General features: G+C 42.0%; 2 protein-coding genes across 6 annotated transcripts in view; both read left to right on the forward strand.

The window, feature by feature from the left end:
- Nucleotides 1-10125, forward strand: part of galnt16 (UDP-N-acetyl-alpha-D-galactosamine:polypeptide N-acetylgalactosaminyltransferase 16) — a 39385-nt gene extending 29260 nt beyond the window's left edge. The window contains 7 exon segments of the mRNA XM_084045110.1: nucleotides 1-33; nucleotides 39-88; nucleotides 533-625; nucleotides 1201-1284; nucleotides 1895-2021; nucleotides 3637-3753; nucleotides 9178-10125. The exon segment at nucleotides 1-33 is cut by the window's left edge and continues 11 nt beyond it. Of these exon segments, the coding sequence (XP_083901236.1) occupies nucleotides 1-33; nucleotides 39-88; nucleotides 533-625; nucleotides 1201-1284; nucleotides 1895-2021; nucleotides 3637-3753; nucleotides 9178-9321 (648 nt within the window). The 3' untranslated portion in view covers nucleotides 9322-10125.
- A 5202-nt stretch (nucleotides 10126-15327) lies between these two features.
- Nucleotides 15328-20464, forward strand: part of numb (NUMB endocytic adaptor protein) — a 63521-nt gene continuing 58384 nt past the window's right edge. For 4 of the 5 annotated variants that reach the window (XM_084045710.1, XM_084045709.1, XM_084045713.1 and 1 more), the window contains exon 1: nucleotides 15328-15483. The gene's annotated coding sequence lies outside the window, so the exon portion shown is untranslated. Of the gene's footprint in view, nucleotides 15498-20464 lie in introns of all 5 variants that reach the window. The other variant, XM_084045711.1, reaches the window with a different exon arrangement.

The following is a 20464-nucleotide window of genomic DNA, read 5'->3' on the forward strand; positions in this document are numbered from 1 at the left end:
GAGATCCTGCCTTGTAGTCGCGTGGGTCACGTCTTCAGAAGCGACACCCCTATGACTTCCCAGAGGGCAACGCTCTCACCTACATTAAGTGAGTATGCTGCACTGACATTAAAGGTCGAGACTACGCGTCCTGTCTGCTGCAGTATATGATTACAATGAAAAAATGACCTTAAGTTAGAAAAGCAGCCTGTGCTTGTATTGAATTTCAAATTAATTATTTGCTTAAAATGGAACGGGAAGAAATACTCAAGGAGTGAAATAACTTCACTTGCTTTAGTACAACTCAGTAATTTTCTAGACTGGTCTAGAAAGATTCCTTCCTCTGACATTTACCGAACAAATATTTAAATGAGTGACACCATTGAATCCGGTGGCAGATATTTTGTTTGTTTTTACAGTCAAAGGCTGCTGTCTGAATTATCCTATCTCCTGCAGCATTACAGTATATCATTAGGGCGGTAGTAAATAGTGGGAATGTTTGCAACAGTGTCATTACTGTGACTGAGCAGGTGTTGTGTATGTGTTGACACAGGAACACGCGGCGGGCCGCAGAGGTGTGGATGGACGATTATAAACAGTACTATTATTCTGCAAGGCCCTCGGCACAGGGCAAGGCCTTTGGAAGGTCAGTATTACAACTGTCTTCTCTCATCATATCACTTAACCACATGAACCGTGAATATGGTCCCTATTCTCGTTCAAACGTTCGGTGAAATAGCAGATCTACAAGCTGTCTGTGAGCTTGGTGTGGGGGAAAAAAGGTGCAGACGAATTATAAAGGCCCGCAGGACCCCGATCAACTAAGTATATACGGTTTAAGTGGTTCAAGTACTGTACATAAAGCCTACTGTAGCGTACAGTACATGACATGAAACGAGACGATGCAACATGATACGGTTAGATGAGATGAGACATAAACCTTATTGATCCCTAATTACATTTTAGGCAACACTGTGACAGCAAATAACAATCATATACAAACCAATAACAGCGAGGACACATTACTCAATATTAGTAATTGATTCCCCATTAGGTGAGTCTATACTAGTAGCAAGATCTTTTGGTTTCTATTCCAACCAAGGGCGCTAAGATGCTGACCTGCTGGCCTCAGGGGAGGGTTGCAAGCCTACTGTCTGGAAGTAACCTTCTCTTTTAATGTCTCTTTCTCTCTGTTGTTTCAACCCTGATTTGTCCTTTCAGCATCGCAGACCGATTGACGCTGCGGCGGAAGTTGAACTGCAAGCCGTTCCGTTGGTACATGGAGAATGTGTATCCCGAGCTGAGGTGAGAAGATGCCCCTTCATCTTCAAGACCATCATTCTGCATCACTAAACATTACCTCACACTAGGAAGAAAGAATGCTTTCAGAAGCATCACACACACACACACACACACACACACACACACACACACACACACACACACAGACCATGATCTTGGCACTTGCGGGGACATCTACTGTACCTGACATCAACTTTTAATGTATGTTATTACCGGTAGCTGATGTCAGAGACAGTCAATGTGTAAAAGTCAACATAACATTATGTTGCCTAACAGATGTGTTTAGATGTTCCACAAATACTGGAATTGAATGGGAAGGTAGAGCCAGGGACAGTATGTGCATTATGAATTAGCATGTCCCCTTGCGTATCTCTTCCATGGATACTATATCTTCATTTAATTGGATGCACCTGCATCGTGCCCTTACACATTTATAACTGTGTGTCATTCCACTTGTTGTTATTTTGGTACCAGGACCTGTCCCTTAGCAACGGAATCCAATTACGCTATAGAGCAGTGAGTCAATTCACTCCATCTGTTCTTCGCAGTTAAAACAACCCCTCTCATTGTCCCCCACCTCCCCCCAACTCCTCTCTATCGATGGCTCCCCCAGGATTCCTGAGCAGGAAGCTGTGTCCAGTGTGCTGAAACAAGGCGGGCTGTGTCTGGAGACCCACGGGACGGACAGCTTGGGCCTGGCCGAGTGCAGGGGCACTGGAGCCAACAGGCCGCAGTCACAGGTCTGACTTCTACCACCAGGGGGAGATTCAAGCACCTCAGGGGTCCAGGGGTGGGGGTTGGTTATTAGAGATAGAACAGCTGTTGTGCAGAAATGAGAATCCGGATCAGAATCATAATCCTTAATCATAAGCCTTTATTATAACAATGAATGAACACGAATTTGTCTGGGTGGCATTGATGCAGGGATTAAGAGATGATTACATATAGTAACATATGTATACACTGGCACACATGGTATGGGCACAAGTGGTTCCCTGCATTCAGAACAAGGGTACAATGTAAGCCCAAACAGAAGTGGTGACATGAATTTCACGTCATGTTTTATTTTGGAACTTTGGAGGGTTTTTACTTGATGTCCACTGTGTAATAGGGTATGTTTGTGTATAATACTTGCAGACAGCAGATTTAAAATAAAAAATAATTAGATGTGGTTGAGTTAAGATAAGTGATTGATTGTGACATAATACTATAAGGTTTTAACAAAGCAAATGAGTCCGTTTGGTCCAAGCCATTGTTGTCCATAATCAAACGGCGGACATTTTGCTCTTTCTTCATACATGGAGGTCTCACACCTGAGTATTAAAGGGATATTTCACTTTCAAAAAAACTTTGGGTCATTTTATCGTCTACTCAGGCTTTTGTCAGCCCCCCAGACCGTTTTTAAGTTGCTTGACTCAGTCATTAGATATTTGATGTCTAAATACTGAATGTACATGTTAGATTCATCAAAAACACCCGTCCTTAGTTCTGGTGACTCACCCTGCCCTCCTAATACGTGAGGGGCCGTGTTTTTTCGATAACTTTTTCACAATACAATAGAAAAAAGATTATAAAATAAATGAAAAAAGTAATCGAAAAAACACGTCCCCCTCGCGTATTAGGAGGGCAGGGTGAGTCACCAGAACCATAGACTGAAAGAACGAGCCCAATCGATGGGATCCAAACCCAGGCGCTGGATTCCAACGCCGCTTGCTTCACCAATCTATGTCCCTGCCTCCCAAAAAACTGTCTGGGGGGCTCACAAAAGCCTGAGTAGATGATAAAATGACACAAAGTTTTTTTTTTAAGTGAAATATCCCTTTAAGTAAGAGCTAAATGACCACCATGTGAATATGGTCTATTTAAGTCCATAATACCTTTCCTGAATGTTTAACATCACCACTGTCACCACCACTGCTCAAAGGCAACTAGCTTCACTCTCCGATCTGAGACTACATGTCTGACATCTGTCTTTGGACAGAAACATAGTGGTTTGTAATGTAGAAGTTCCACTAAATATGTAATGTAATGAGCATATGGTGTCCTCAGAACAGCTGTAGTTATTTGAGGTTCTGGCCAAATTCAGGAAAGCATAATAATATCCATAAAAAATACATCAAAAATTGTTTCGTCCCACACTTTGTCAGTCATGGTGAAAGCAAATCTGACAAGGCAGCATTTACTGTGTTTGCTGTTTGTACTTGCATTATGAAAGAGATTTAAAATAAAGAGAATTATACAAAAAGCCTGTACATGACATGACTTCCTCCTGGTTTTAGCAGTTTTTTTAACCAATACAAGATGACCACAGTTACAGAAGCCCTTGAAGCTGACAACATGTTCTCTATTTTGCAGAGGTGGGAGCTGATGGAGCCACTGATCCGCCAGCAGGACCTCTGCCTGGCCATCACAGCCTTTACAGCAGGCTCAAAGGTCAAGATGGAGCCCTGCAGTGCAAAAGAGCCCAGACAGGTAAGAACAAATATTATTGTATCCTTCAGGTGTACACAAAGGTCTACTGCTACTTCTGCTGCTGATGCTCATTTACATACAATCGATGCCATGTGATGCAATGCGAGAGTGCAGAGTTCCAACTCAGGACTCCTGAATCGCCCCTCCACTCCCTCTACCCGGGTCTTCAACAGGGGGTCCGGGACTCCTAGGTCCTCAGAGTTACTACAGGGGGGCCGCCAAATTTTTGTGTGATAGGGACTGTTCACTTGAACCCTAGCATCCCTATTCTAAGGGGAACATTAGCCGAAAATAGCCGATCTACAAGCTCACAACGTTTCGCAAGTGGTTTGGTGTAGAAGAAAAGAGCAGACCAAGTACAGAGTGAAAGGTCTACAAAGTATTGAAGGTTTAAGTGGTTAAATGTCTGAAAACACACATTTAACATAAATACATTATGTAGTGGGGGTCCCTGCTTCATCTCTCTCTCAACTAGGCGGTTCTTGGCTTGAAAAACATGAAGACCCCTGCTCTACAGTGTTGCTAGCTCCACTGTCATGCTGCAGTGTGTTGATGTAGGTGGTGTGTCTCTTTCCCCTCTCAGCTAGTTGTGCCTGTGTCAGCTTGCTCGTTACCAGTCCCAGTGCCTGACACAGTGCCCTGCCGGTCTCATACTTCTCTCTCTGACCTTGTCCGTGACCGACGGGAGGCCTCTGTAGAGCTCCATGTTTCTGATGTGGTCCGCCCATGTTACATCAAGTGTCATTAGTAGCATTCTTGTATAGACACTATCCACTGGGCTCTGTATGATAATGTATGTATTCCGCTACATACAATAAATCACACGTGAGAGCTGGCCAATACAAGCTCAGTCTGTACACTGTTGGCCAAAGAACAGATCAGCTTTCACAACCAGTACACCCAGTGTACCAGCTATGCCAGTACGCCAGGATAGAATTTGCAGAGGGGCCAAGCCCAATTTTCTAAATTATTGGCTACTGCTGTCCCAAATATCCTGGAAAACACCATATAAAAAAATCTGATCAACATCATATATAGACTCTCACTGCATTTTGACATTTTAAAAGGAATTTCACCTCATCTTAGATAGTATTAGAGGGATGACATTTGTTTAACACGTAGCAGATGCTAGCTGTCACCCGCGGTATTAAACTCAATCGTGGAAGAAGGTAAGGGGTTGAGAAGGGGTTGTTGCCTGCATCTCCTGTGGACCACACTACCAGACCAGAGAGAATGAAGAGAATGAAGCCCTTTGTGGTGCTAGCTCCGATCTGGCCAAAATGATGAGAGTTGTTGATTTTTATGGACCCCGTAAAAAACTATCACTCCCATAACTTCAGACCCCACCCTGCCACTTCCCGGCTCTTCCTGTGTGGAGGCCGACCACTCGCATCCCTGCTGGACATGAAGTTGGCTTCACACTTGATTTATGGCAATGAAAAGATGAGTTTTTAAGTCGGACCATGTGTGCGTGAGAGTGTTTGTGGGACACGTGCCAGCCTATCCTCTCATCTCCCAGCGGGCCCGGGACCCTCAATCCTTTGAGGATTCTTTGGGTGCTTGCCCATCAATAAGCAATCTATTTTGCTCTCGGAGACATTTGGGCTCTGTGTCCTCTTGCTATCAATTGCACCAGAGGAAAAGAACTCAATCTTGCATTCTGACTTTTGCCTATAAATGAATGAGAAACTATATCGTATTTAAGCCACTGAGGTATCTCATGTTGAAGTTGCTCCATCCATAACAACAAATTTCACAGTGGAGGTCAAAGGTTGGCCTGCTATTTACTGTAGTCTATTGCTTGGTGCAACACAAGTTAATTAACTTTATCACCGCATTCTCAACATTAATAAACTTCTAAAAGTAGCTCTCCATTGTACCAACGTCGGCGGCGGTAAGTGTTGGAAAGTGTCTGTTGCCGAAAATCTGCTGTTGAATGGGCGGTGGGTACACTGTCGGGTACACTGTCGGGTCGCAAGTTATAGGGAAGCATCGAAAGGCTTTCGACCATCGGATAGCAGTGGGCTTGTTCTTGAAAAAGACATCTAGCCTATGGCTTGATGTCTTTTTCAACAACTAGCCCACTGCTAGCACGCACGCACGCACGCACGCACGCACGCACGCACGCACGCACACACACACACACACACACACACACACACACACACACACACACAGACCCTCTCTCCTTCCATAGACTAAGATAAACCCATGACTGACCCAGTCACTTTGATAAACCATCTGGCTGCAGGAAGCTCTACTTGGCACTGTTAGACTCTATTGTTCCTACAACCTCTCTAACTAGTTTATCATCATGTTAATGAACTGGGCCTTTATACACACTAATTTATACACACTGATTATACACAGCCAAAGTCTCTCCTTGCACACTTTTCTTCTCTCCTGAGTCTCTAGAGGAACGAGCTCAGCCAAATAAATATAAAGCCATCAGAATTCCTTGAGCAACAATACAAATACAAATTCCAATGTAACTGGACTGCAGAATGTACTTCAGTCAGACACTCATCAAGATGAAAACCAATTATTGCAATGACATTGCATTGCATTTGAGGAGCCCCTTGAAAATGAGATGATGCATCTCAAGGGGTTTATCCTCTAATTGCATTTTGAAATAAAATAATTGACGGTGTGGCTCTGCTCCTGTGATGCTCCAGAGCAATCTGCGCAAGTGTGTGACACAGACTCTGAGATCATAACCCCCCCAAAGCAGAGCCTAAATATACACAGTTATTACATGGACATGATAATAAACATAATGAACCCCTCCGAGTGTAGAATCTAAAGATGAAATTAAAAGAGAGTGATACATTACATGTGATCCTGCATTGAATGACATGCTGACATATTGAAAATATAAATGCTACTACAGGAGGAGGCTGGAGACGGAGGGAGTTTGTTCACCGACAAGCTGTCATTGTGGTAGCAGAGAGAGACGTTGAGCATGTATTAGTGAATGTTGGTCAGCTTAAATACACCACGCAGATCGAACCATTAGATCGTGGCCATATGTGATTGGAGGGTGTATGGGCGTGGGACCGGCTTGACTTCCATGCCTGCCTGAACTACCGCAATGCTACATTTGTGTTTACTGTGATCGATACTGGTGATTTGAGAGGGAATGGAAGGGAATGACAACCGTTTTGTAAAGATTCTCTTTCATTAGGAAATCAGGCAGTCGACTCCGCTTTGTATATTTGCTAGAAAATAAGAGGGTAACTAAAGAGAGACAGCATAGATTACGGCTGTAATGGAAATTCCACGCTTAATGAACACTTGTGAGATGAATCAATAAAGATGAATAAACAATCACGCTGGTGTCACTAACACATTAGTGTGTTAGTGTTTCTCAAATAGCTGGAAGAGTTTTCAGCGGAGGGCATTTCTCACACATAAGTCTTTTGTTAACAAATGACCTTGCAGCAAACGCTTAAAGAAACAGAATGCAGAAAAGATAAGACTGGACTCCACTAGACAAAGTCAGGTGAAATGATAATAATTTTCCCATTACAAGTCACAAAGGAGAAGGTTCTGGTACGATTTGATTCCGTATCACTTTTAGTCACCTTTCACTTCCATTCTGCTGGTTGTGGTCAGACAAACATTAGATGAATGGATGGATGGCTGGATGGATGGATGGATGGATGGATGGATGGATAAATAGATAGGTAGGCAGGTAGATACATGGGCAGCTCCAGAGAGACAGGACACTTATCCACTACACTATGTCACAGCCCATTATTAACCACATGAACCCTAGTGTCTCTATTCTGAAGCAAAGATTTAGCGAAAATAGCAGATCTACAAACAAAATGAGTTGTGAGCTTGTATGTGGCTATTTTCAACGAAGAGATTCGGTGTAGGGAGAAATAAGTGGACCAAGTATTAAGCCCTGGGGCACTCCAGTCAACTATATAAATGGTTTAAGTGGTTAAGTACCGGAATTAACCATCATTGATCATTATTATATTACAATTGAATATTAAATAACAAGAAATGACATTGCACCATTATAAACTGCTACTGTACATGCGTTCTGTATTTTTCAGCATGACCCTGATTCACCTTCAGACAGCCAGCCTTGATTACTGTTGGCTACTGTTGGAGTAGCTCCACTGTAGTACACATACAGTCAAATCTTGAGTGTCAACTAGACCCCATTTGGTTCCATTTCTACACTGAGAGTTATATTAACACTCTTTTTACAGTGTAGTTGGAAATTAACACTCAGGATTTTACCGTGTACCTTTTATTGTGCTTTCACAGTCGTCACTGAGGGAAGGGAACCAGCCCATTGGGGTTCAAACTGGTGACCTTAAGGTCACAAGCCTGCTCTTCTAACATTTGGACTCTTGCAGCCCTCAGATCCCCCCATTATGTGTTGTGTTTCTTCTCAAGATTTTACACTCAATCAGATGTTACAACTAGATTACTTACAAAGCTGAAAGGGACGTTTTATGTGCAAGAATTTATGTTTTTTTTCCTGCTGTGAGATGGCAGTCTGCCGTATTCTGCAGCTGGGCTTACTGTGATTTTTTTCCCCAACTCTAAATGCAGCAAGTCAATCATTCTTATGATTACTATAATCCACGTCTGACTCAGGCTCCATTACTCAACACTAAGTTGAACCTCCTGCACCAATGCACATGCCCATGAACCAGAAAATAATGAAGAACAGACCATGGGCTAATATTCCTGTATTGTTTATAATGAGTGGGAAATAATAACTCAAGTGAAAGGTTTAGAGTTTTATGTCCACATCAGCGAATTATGACTGTCAACCATTAGAGAAAGGTCATAGGTTGAATACTCTCAACAGCCAAAATAGTCATTTACAGCCGTGTGTGCTGTCAAAGTGTCTTTGAGCAAGATACTGTAAGCCACTTGTTCTCAATGTGGGTTCCGCGGACCACCAGGGGTCCTTGGGGGTTCCAGAGGGTCCCCTGCTAAATGATTGATACTGTAGAAAAAACATTTAAGGAAGTAGGCAAGACGAATGATCATATGCTGAAGATGGAAAGTTTTCATTTCATGTATGCTTAAAATAAGCTTGATATATGCAATCATACAGACGTGAACTGATTTTGTACCTAACTTCTAATAAAAATATTAATGAAAAAAAAAAAAGATTGATACGGTAGTTTGGAACCAAATGGACCCTTAAGGGTCTGTAACTCTCAGAGTTAAATTAACACATTTTACAGTGTAGATTGGGATCCTAGAGATCCTAGAGAAATTATATCAATTGGGGGTCCGTGGCCTAATGCATATAACACGGGAGGTTCTTTAAATTAAAAAGGTTTAGAATCACTGCTGTAAGCAATATCAGGACATCAACTATACATGCCCCCAAAAGATTGCTTGTGTTCTTACGTCTTTGTATGTTCCCTCTATCCACTATTCCAGAAATGGAAGCCAAAAGGGGCGGCATTACAACACATGGTCAGCGGACTTTGCCTGGACAGCCAGCCTCCGTCGGGTCCTCCCGCCATTGCTCAGTGTCGCCCCCAGATGGCCAGCCAGTCCTGGGAGCCGCAGCTAATCACCTGAGCCACACTAGTCAGGGAGAGAGGGAGGAAGGAGAGGAAGCAGATACTGGCCCTGGCTTGGGTTGCAAGGACCCAGGGGATCATGTCTGCATAAACTGTCTGTCGCCTTGGTGATGGATGAAAGGAACTGGCTTTTTTTTGTTTGTTTTTTTCCGTGATGTCTACTGCGAGCCCACGTCTTGCTGGGTGACGAGAGTGCTGTTGAAAAAGGATTTGAAGGTCTTTCTACGCTACGGCATCTGAAGTCCTACCTTCATGTGTACAGTGCTTCAAACTCTAAAGGATGCTGTGGTTCCTTTAGAATGATCTGAGCTTTTCATTGAAAACCGTTGCACATCTCCCTTATTATTTTCCTGTTATCTATCCTGGCCAACGAGTCACTTACAATTCCAGAATGGTGATAATTGCCTCAAAAAACTAAAAAGGAGTGCATATTGTACCATAGAGCATACGCTGAGCATATATTATCACTGACTCAGTCAGTGCTCGTAATGTTACAGAGTCTTACGTTGGGGTGTGTCTAATGATGGCGACCAGGGCAGCTGTATGTATAGCCAAACTGAGATCTGAGCTTTTCTTTTTCATTTTTTAATATAAAATAAAAATGCTGACTAGCAGTCTTGAAAAGTGCCATGCAAAGCACTGTCAGGAATATTATTTATTGTTTTGCATGGTCAGACCCAAAGAATGTTTTTTTCTTCTTTGTCATTTCAAGATTTTATGTAAATATATGAAGCAGATGACAGCTTGTTTTTTTGTGTACGGTATTCTATGTGTTGTTTGAAAAATAAAATGTACAAAGATATTTTTTCCAGTCATTGGTTTGCAGGCTATGCAAAGAAATTATACATTTTGAAGAAGCTGCAATAAACAAATGAATAAACAAATATTTCACGCCAAAAGAGAAAGAGGGAATGATAGCAAGATGACAAGCAATGACACAAATGAATAGTACAAAATCAAGTATGGGGAATTTCACAACACCGCAGAAAAGCTCTTGCAATAATGCTTTCATTGGTGATGTCCTTGTCATACTTAGACTAGGGCAATTCATGAACAGCCTGAAACTGATCATTTCAAATTATAAATATACAGGCAAACGTGACAAGTTCTTACCACATGAAATATCACCTACCCATTTCACTGCACCAGTGTGCAAATTTTGCCTTTTACCTTTCTCTATCACTTTTTGAGATGCACCATGACCATCTCAAGCATATCTTGACATTTCTATTGAGTGATGAACTTACTGAAGTGGGCTTTGAGAGAATTACATAAAAAGTTCTGCATGTAAAATGATCATTTAAATGGTTTGACCACTTATCATCATCATCATCATTATATTATTATTATTATTATTATTATTATTATTATTATTATTATTATTATTATTATTATTACAAGTGCTACAGAATATTTTCATTGTATGCGACAAAGAAAAACAAATGGTTGAGGCTCCTCAAACATTGAGGTAGGATCCTCCTTGAAAATGTACAGATAATGACCACGAGGGGGCATATTAGGCTAAAAAATAGCTGACTCCCTCGTCCAAGACATTTTATGACTCTCCCATGACCTTGACAGGTTGATGAGTTAATACGTGCTGTAAAAGGGGGCCAAGAAGAGGACTGGGTGTAAAATAATCTAGAGCGAAAAGGGAGATATGGATAGACATAAAGAAAGTATAGGGAGAAAGTGGTGGATGGAAAGGGGAAGGATTTAGGCCTATAGGCTACTGCAGACACCAGGTGACAGCCAACACCAACAGGCTTGACAAGTTGACAACTTTGTCGTACGTGATTTTGCAACCTCTTGGGCAGTGGTGGAAGAAGTATACTACAACATGCAAGCTCACAACATCCATTGTGAGCTTGTAGATCGGCTATTTTCAAATAGCCTACAGTATGTATAAAATAGGGCTGAAGTGGTTAATGTATGTTTTATAATATAATAATGTATATCTGTAACTAGTAAAGTTTTTGAATAATTGTAATGGAGTAAAAGTACAATATTTACTTCTGAGATGTAGTGGAGTAGAAGTAAAAGTACTGAAATGTGAAAATACTCCAGTAAAGTAAAAATAAATACCTCACAATTGTACTTTAGTACAGTACTTGAGTAAATGTATTAAGTTACTTTACACCACGTACTGCTCTTGGGTGACAAAACACACTACTACAGACTGCAACTCAGTCGCATTCACCCCACTCCTAGCTATGTGTGGAATGCTGCTAATACTGATAAACTACTGGCCTTTCTGTTCAGAGGGGCCAGGTTTTCGTCATCAGGTGGGTGGAGTGGAGGCGAGCTCAGCAAAACCTGAATTATTAACTCCTTGTTTCATCGTTAAGCTTTTTAAAACATGTGTTATCGATGTAGTTGCCCATAGACTCTCTTAATCTAGACCGTTTGTCCTTCAAGTAAGCTATCATAAGTAATATTCAGTGTGGACCTTTAGTTAGAGAAACATTATTAATTAGTGCTATCAAGATGCACAGCACACAATTGGCTATTTTGTTATCCTTGAACCGAGATAAGGTCTAATTAGGGAGGAATGTGTGTGTCGAATCATTGACAGGTGCAAGAGTCCAACTTCACTTTTCCATAACAGACACCTGCTATAAAGCGCGCGCGCGCACACACACACACACACACACACACACACACACACACACACACACACACACACACACACACACACACACACACACACACACACACACACACACACACACACACACACACACACACACACACACACACACACACACAATCCGTTCAGAAGTGAATGGGACTTGGGAGACATTCGAAAGGGAAACTGGTGTCAGCCAGTGAGCCAGGATCATCTAATACAATAAAAAATATTAGCATTTTATTACAATGTAATGGTAAGACTGGTGTAGTGCCAGAATGACTGATCCCTTTTGTCCTACAGTGTGGACTAGGATCCTGGAACCTGTAAATAAGTGAAAGGGTTCTAGCCTAGCTATATTGCATGATGTTAATTGTGAACTTCACAAACACACTATACAGGCTAGGCTACAGTGGGGAATCTATATGGTTTCTCCTTCTTACTACTACTGAGAAACCTCTGCTATATCAGGTACTGATACGCACGCTGGTTTTAAATATTAGTCGCTATTAAATAACGGGACTGTGCTGCGTTTGTACCAGTGTACACAAACACTGTCGTTGATCAGCGTTGGCAAATTTTGCGAGAGACACATGAAAACAAGCCCAAAAGAAGCGACTTGGCTAAATGAGCACTTTATACTTTTATACATGAGTCATTTGAAAATAGCCGATCTATAAGCTCACAACACGCCGCAATGCGATGCATTGTGAGCTAGATATGCTATTTTCAAAACAAATATTGAAAAAATGAGAAAACAATTGGAATGTTTTTTGAAACAATTTAAATACACAAATCTTGTATGGCCCCCTGGCACAACATATTTTCAGATGGGGGCCCGCAGACAAATAGATATTAATTTGAGGGGTCCTTGACATGAAAATGTTTGGTTTGAACAACATTAGGAAGCAAGCCCAAATATAGGCGACTACACTTTAGAAACAAGCCCAAAAAAACACAACCCGAAATTCTACCAATATTTACAGTCAACTTTACATAAGAACAAGCCCAAAGTCGCTTATAATAAGCCGACATGGCAACACTGTCGTTGATCGATCACCTTGAATCTGCATACATCATCCAATGAGCATGCACAGGGGGCGGGGCGGTCGGTTGCTAGGGACGAAGTCATGAAGTTTGGAGCTGCGTCAAGTGGCCACTTCCACAATGCGGAAGTAAATAGATTTTTACCTTCGAATTAAAAGTGTCTCTCAATTCAAAGGGCTTTATTGGCATGAGAAACAGTGGTGTAAAGTAACTAAGTACATTTACTCAAGTACTGTACTGTAGCTGTTACATTGCAACAGATGGAAATCTTTTGTAAAAACTTACAAAACCATAAGAATTGTGAAATTTGCGATCAGAAATAGTTAGCCTATATATCCCATAGAGTTAAAAAAAATAAGATATCTCCACATAAAGGTTAGCTTGGATAAGCTTTTGCAAAGTTGTGCACAAATAGCAGCTGTTTTCCAAAAGTGTTTAAAGGTAATTGTTCTGTTTGTATGTAGTGTTTCTACACAAAAAAAAAATCAAAAGTGTTTAAAGGTAATTGCTCTGTTTGTATGTACAGTGTTTCTACAATTTAAAATGTTTCTTTCTTTTTTTCCTCACACACACACACACACACACACACACACACACACACACACACACACACACACCACACACACACACACACACACACACACACACACACACACACACACACACACACACACACACACTCATGCACGCACACACACACACACACACGCACACACGCACGCACGCACGCACGCACGCACGCACGCACACAGGCACGCACTCTCGCACGCGCACGCACACACACACACACACACACACACACACACACACACACACACACACACAGAGTGACCCTCGACATCTCAGAGGATGGCTGCACATCAACAACTCCTTAGATATGTATGAAATTCTATTAAAATCAATTCAATTCAAAGGAGCTTTATTGGCATGAGAAAACATACATTGCCAAAGCAAGTGTCAAAATATCATAAAAACAGATGGGGAAATATACAGTTGGAGGGGCTACAGCATTGTGTTAAACAGAGCTTTGTGACATTGCGTCGTTAATTATATGCATGTTATACAGGGCATAAACAAAAAGCATGAATCTTTGGGTAACTTTGGGACAATTAGCTGCATATTTCTTAAAATCACATGTATTATTATTTTCTGTTGGCCGAGACTATCCAAAACCAACGGCAGGTGTTAATGTCGAATTCAGCAGGCTGCCGAGATAATATTGCTCAGCAACTGTGTTATCAGCCATAGGGCTGATATTAGTTTGGTATCTTGATAACTTCGTTTACATAATACTCCTATTGAGATACGCACTGTGTTTACAAAAAAACTCTAATCAACGCCAGACCTATTTTGACAGTGGTGAAAGTAACTAACTAAGTACTGAACTAAACTAGTAAAATGTTGAGATATTTTTACTTTACTGGAGTATTTTCAATTTTCAATACTTTTACTTCTACTCGACTGCATCTCAGAGGCAATTATTATACTTTTACTCCACTCAGGGTAGGAATTTCAGGAAGGCCACGAAGGCCATGGCCGGCGTTTCCCCTCAGTTTGGCCTTGTGCCCCTCAAAACAATTGCTTGCCCTGAGGCCACAGTGGCCTTAATGCCCCAGCTGACTGTACCACTTTCTCCTCTGTCTCTTTCTTGTAGACACCAGTGTCTTTTATTGAGATTCTGAATTCTTAACTCCCCTAAGTCCCCATCTTTAAACCAAACAGTAACTTTGATTGGTGGAGGGCTAAGCATGGATCAGATTGTAAATACCATAATTTATCCGTAACCCTTAAATTAATTCTTTCAATGGACAAAAATCTTGTTTTATTTGATGGCCTTCCTCATTCCTGCCCTGGCATTTGGCCTTTGTGCCCTCGAAAAATGGACAACACTAAAGGCCAAGTGGCCTTGCCCCTGAAATGACGAAATCCCAGGCCTACAGTTATATGAAACCTTCAGTTACTAGTTACTTTGCAGATTTTGATTATTTATTATTACAAAACATACATAATACCCACTTCATTTCGGCTTCAGCATACATTCAGTATACATTGTATACATTTGAAAACTTGAACAACGTTCTACTTTTGGTACTTTAAGTACATTTTCATACCAATACTTTTGTACTTTTACTCAACTATGTTTTTAATTCCGGACTTTTACTTGGAACAAGAGTATTTCTATACTGCAGTATTGATACTTTTACTTAAGTAAAAATATGTCAGTACTTTTTTCCACCACTGTATTTTGAAGTCCGTGACCGGAAGTGTAGTTTTGGTCAGCGGCTGACTTGACGCTGGTGAAGTTTGGTAGAGACTAGTGGAGGAGTATCAGTACAGCAGCCATTCAGCAGCAGCGGTGGGACTGTGAGCGTTTCCTCAACACTTTCTGTGGAATTTGAATTATTTTCATATATACGGTCCGTGGGAGAACTGGTGACACCATTAACCGAACGTATTCTGTGTCGGCAGGCACGCTGACCACAGGTAAGGACGAACAGGTGTGGCGTTGTTTAATTAGCCACCTCGGTGATGCTTGTAGCTATAGCTAAGCTAAGTAACATTAGCTGTGTGTGTGTGTGTGTGTGTGTGTGTGTGTGTGTGTGTGTGTGTGTGTGTGTGTGTGTGTGTGTGTGTGTGTGTGTGTGTGTGTGTGTGTGTGTGTGTGTGTGTGTGTGTGTGTGTGAACACGGATGAAAACCAGCGGCTAATGCTAATACAGCTACTGTAATGCTATGCAGCTACTGTAATGTAATGCTAGGCAATGACTGCTGCTTTCTGGTTGTCAGTTGCTGAATGCAGTGCTATAAACACTATAGGTACCACGTCTGAGAATGAGATGGCAGCACAGCAAAGCTTCCTAAAATGGAAAATGTTTACCATCCTTCTCAGTTGTTGGCAAGGGTCTATCTCTGTCCTCTGACCAGTCAGTCACACTCACAGTGACCATCGCTTCAACTACTCTAACGTCACCATAGCGTTATTAACTACTCAATACCTGGTAAAGAAGCGATGCGGTCGAATCAAATGAACCCATCTCAGGCTGGGAGTGAGACTCAGGCGACTGGGCACATTTGTTAGCTACCTGTCCCAGACATGTTTGAGATGAGGTTGATCGTATCGTGTAAGATAAGTTATCTAGATGCGAGCGTAACCTGCTGTAGCCACCTGCCAAGAAGATTTGGTTCAAGATGCGACTAGTTTGTTTACAGAATAGCCAACTTCTACTTCCTTGTGGCAACCTCATGCATGTTGACAATCTAGATAGAAACCGACTCATTTGGGATCTGATCAATCTGAGCACAGGGTTTAAACACTTATTTCAGTTCTAGCCTGATGGCTGGGGTTAGATAAACTGTAACATGAGTTACATTAACTTCCACATACAGACTTCATCGAGGTTGTTGGCTAATGCATTGTACAATAACTTAGCACCACCGCACAAATCAACCATTTCAGCTGAAACACTGGTCAATATCTGAATAAGTAGCTACGATGAATGACTGCACCCAGAGTTGTCTGTTTTGTGGCTGTTTTTGGAACGATCTGATTTTCAAGCGTTGCATGTGTTATGCTCTGCGATTTGAGAATTCCCTCTACAATCTGGGTTTCAAACATGTCCTCCATGTTGGGTAGAATTGTGTCAGAACAATTCCCAAGCTCATCTCGGGAGATCAGAATGTGTGAGCGAGTTGTGATTGACTGTGTGCCACCAAAAACCCAATGTACCAGTCTGTCAAGGCGCTGTTTCAGAGAGGGGGAGGAGGAGAGCAAGCAAAAGCCTCTGACTGGGCCTTTTGTAATTCATGTTCCTGGCGACATTTCCTTTTTTACTCTCAGTATCAATCTCACTGTACTTCCAAAGGACAGGCCGTCTTGCTTCTTGGCAGCCATCGGTCTGTCCATGTGACTTGCTGATCAGGGACCCAAGACAGGCTAGATAAGTGACCTGTGTGCAATGACAGGGCATTCACAGTGCTGCACTGTCTGCAGTCTTTAATATGCATGGCATTGCCCCACTAACGCGGTGGCTACTTCTTGACAATCACTAAGTTTAAATGTCATGACAAGAGTTAAGATTTCAGGTCATCAGCCAATGCATGCTGTTAAATGGCGCACTCCACTTCTGTACTAACAATACCTTTTGGCAGGGCCAGACGTAAACTTTTAAAGTAGTTTCTCTCAGTACCCGCACAGTTCCTGCCATGTGTAGGGCATTATGGTCCTTCTGTGACACCAAGATAGCCCAGTTTCTTACCTTCCACAGCAGAGGACAAGTGACTCTTATTGTTGGCTCAGCTTCCAGTCTATTGTTTACCGACTAGACCTGTGAGGTGATATGTGGAGAGATTATATTTGTGTGTGTGTGTGTGTGTGTGTGTGTGTGTGTGTGTGTGAGTGAGTGAGAGAGAGGGAGAGAGAGTGTGAGCGAGAGAGAGAAGTGTGTCAAAGCAAGTTGTCCATGCCAGGCTCCCGACTGCTCACCTTGTGCTGTTTATTTGTCAAGTTAAGCCTTATTTATACTTAAGCCAGTGTCGCTCGTGAAAATAGCAGATCTAAAAGCTAACATTGTTGTTTCTGTTATTCATTGTGAGCTTGTTTTTCTAAGTAATTCTAAGTACAAATCAGGGTTAAAACCCCTCTTGACATTGATCCTTGACTGCACTGGCTGATGCTAGCATTTTTTCAGGTTAATGTCAAAATGTGTGTAATAAATAATCTCAATAAAATCTCTTCATAAGTAGTCTTTTAACAGCCATGGAAATATGGCAGTTAGGACCGAAGCAGGTGTAGTCCTACCATATGCAACTTGGTGCATTTACTCCCAGGCCTATGTTCTGATTTCAGAACTGTTTGAGACCACATCCAACCAAAGCACTGTCAGGGTGAATTCACATTTAGGAGGGGTGTTATTAGAATCAGGAATGGATCTCAAATGTGCTGCTGACCCCATTTCAACCCAAGAAGCCTAAAATAGGTCCTGGGTAAACTGCGGCAGTGGTTTGATAATCTGTTTTGCTTGGCATGTTAGTGATCTTCGTTGTTCTTTTACAACACAAGTCATCACACAGTAAAATACTCGGTTTTAATTTAACTCAGAGAGGGAACAAATGGAAAAATTGACCTGTAAATGTTAAATTAACACTCAGGATTTTACAGTGCAGTCATCATCACCTAATTCACATAGACTTTTTGTACATTATCATTATGACTGGGACAATACACACTACCACACAAATGTACACACAATCTAGATGAAGGACTTTTACTCCATTATGTGTTGCCGTAGGCAGCCTCTTTGTTAGAGGTGCTTAATTGGTGAAAATTCAGCTGCATCAGCACTGTTTCTTTTTAAAAACAAAGTGTATTTTTATTTTTATTTTTTTATGAGCGTTTTGCTTGGGGTTACTACTGCAGCTTTGAACACTCAGGTTCTTTGACGATCCCCCGGCCGGGACAATATCTCAGTTCTTAATGAGGTCCAGTGGGGCTTGTTGAGAGCCTCTTTTTGTTGCCCTGTCTGTTTCGGCAGTAGAGGATTAGCTCTTGGATGGGTGGGGAGACCGCAGACGGGGCACTATATGTAAGGAATTGTCTTTCATTTTTCCACACACTCTGCATCTTTGTGTATCGCAACATATCTCTGTCCCTCTCTGCGTCTTGTTCTCTCTTTTGTGTATTTCTTCTTCTGTGTGTCTGTCATGGTTCGCCTGGAAAGCTATCTCTGTCATTTTCTATGTATCTCTCTTTCTGTGTCTTTTTCCTCCCTGTGGACAGTATGGGGCTCAGAAGCTCCTTTGTCTCTCACTGTGGCTGGCCCTGGGGCCCCCTATATACAGCGATACCTGAGCCCTCGGCAGTGGAGCAGCTCATGCTTTATTCACAGCATGCTGATCTCTGCTTTAATTACGAGTGACCCAGGACGGGAGTGACTCGATGCTGTATTGTGGAGAGGGTGTGTGAGGTGGCGCACCACCAGCCACAGTTTGCAGCCATTATGCTGTGACTGGTTGTGCTGCTGTTTGCCTGTGGCTGGTTGGTTTGTGTGCAGTACCAGACGAATACATTTAGATAGAAATCCAAACTTGTTTTCCCCAGTTATTATGTTTTGGTCTACATTTCATAACCATTGTTAAAAAATGTTGTGGTAAATTGCTTTTTTTTGTGTGCGTTTAACTTTTTGATTCAAAGGAATTTGTAATTATCCGATTCTGAACAAAAAGTTAGTATCCTGATGTGTAGACTTCCATACACTTTGCCCTGGGTTTGTGGCCCTTATTGTCTTTCTCTCTCTGGCTTCTCTGTGTTCAGCCCTGGGAGAACGTCATGCTCTGTGGTTTCTGTAATAACTCCCTGTCCACCATCTGACTGACGTATGTGTGTATATCTCTTTCAATTTCTCTATCTCTAGCTCTTTAATGACTCCCTGCTCGCTGCATGGGTCGTGGCAGAGTGACGTCAGTCCCTCACCCTTCACGCACCACATCTACCTGGCTCAGCAGACCAAGAGCCTGGTGGCTGTGCTGTAGCTCTGCCTAATCTTTAGTGTAGTCTCGCTCCTCTCTGGATCCTGCTGTCGTCACTGTGGCCGCGCATTGATGTTGCCGTGGCACCCGTTCCCTGGTAACGGTAGTGGTTGCTGGGCGATTTTGCCACGAGAACACTTTGACCCAGTGGTGCACAGAATGAAATGCCCAGAGAGTTGATTTTCCACCATCCACTCCACTAGGCATCTCTCCCTAGGTGAGTGTAGAGTCTGGACAGCAATGCAGTGGTAATTGGATACCAAAGATCAAAACAAAATCAATAAGATAAAAGTAACCTTTGGAGGAGATATTGAATCTAGATCGAGTATGACTTATCATGGAATATTAGAAACTCCGGACCAATCTCTTCGGGACACTTTGTGGAATTGTGGAAAACGTTCTCAAATTAAAGTGCAAATAAAAGTCTGCGAAAAAGCTAGGGAGTTTTGAGAGCAAAATCAGAAAGCTGATACAGTGTCAATTTCAACTGTGACTGGTTTTGTGTTTTTGTCAGCCAAGCTATAACATAAGATGCAGGTAATCCAAAACATCATCATCTGTTATTTGTTGAATCATGCTCCCCAGAATACATATTGGGTTCCATGAATGTAGAGTAGATGCTTCCGGTAGAGCAGTGTGTTGAACAGCTCAAGTTGAATTTTATGTTCAGGTTTATAATTGCCTGCCCCAGGTTTTCTGGGTATCCAAGGTATCCACATGCATGATCAACACATTCTTGCACGGTGACTTGAATGAATAGCTCTGCTGCTCAGATGGTGTTCTTTCATAGATTAGTATTATTAAGGAAAAGTTAGCTGCAATGGCATTTCGTGACCATTTTGGGACAGATTTTCTAGTGAAACAGGGGCTGGGTTTTTCTCAGCCATTAAGAGCGATGGGGACAGTGGGGGCGGGTTGTTCACTGACTGAATCAGTCAGTG

This window comes from Gymnoscopelus microlampas (genome assembly GCF_963454915.1).
Source record: "Gymnoscopelus microlampas genome assembly, chromosome: 20".
Taxonomy (NCBI): domain Eukaryota; kingdom Metazoa; phylum Chordata; class Actinopteri; order Myctophiformes; family Myctophidae; genus Gymnoscopelus; species Gymnoscopelus microlampas.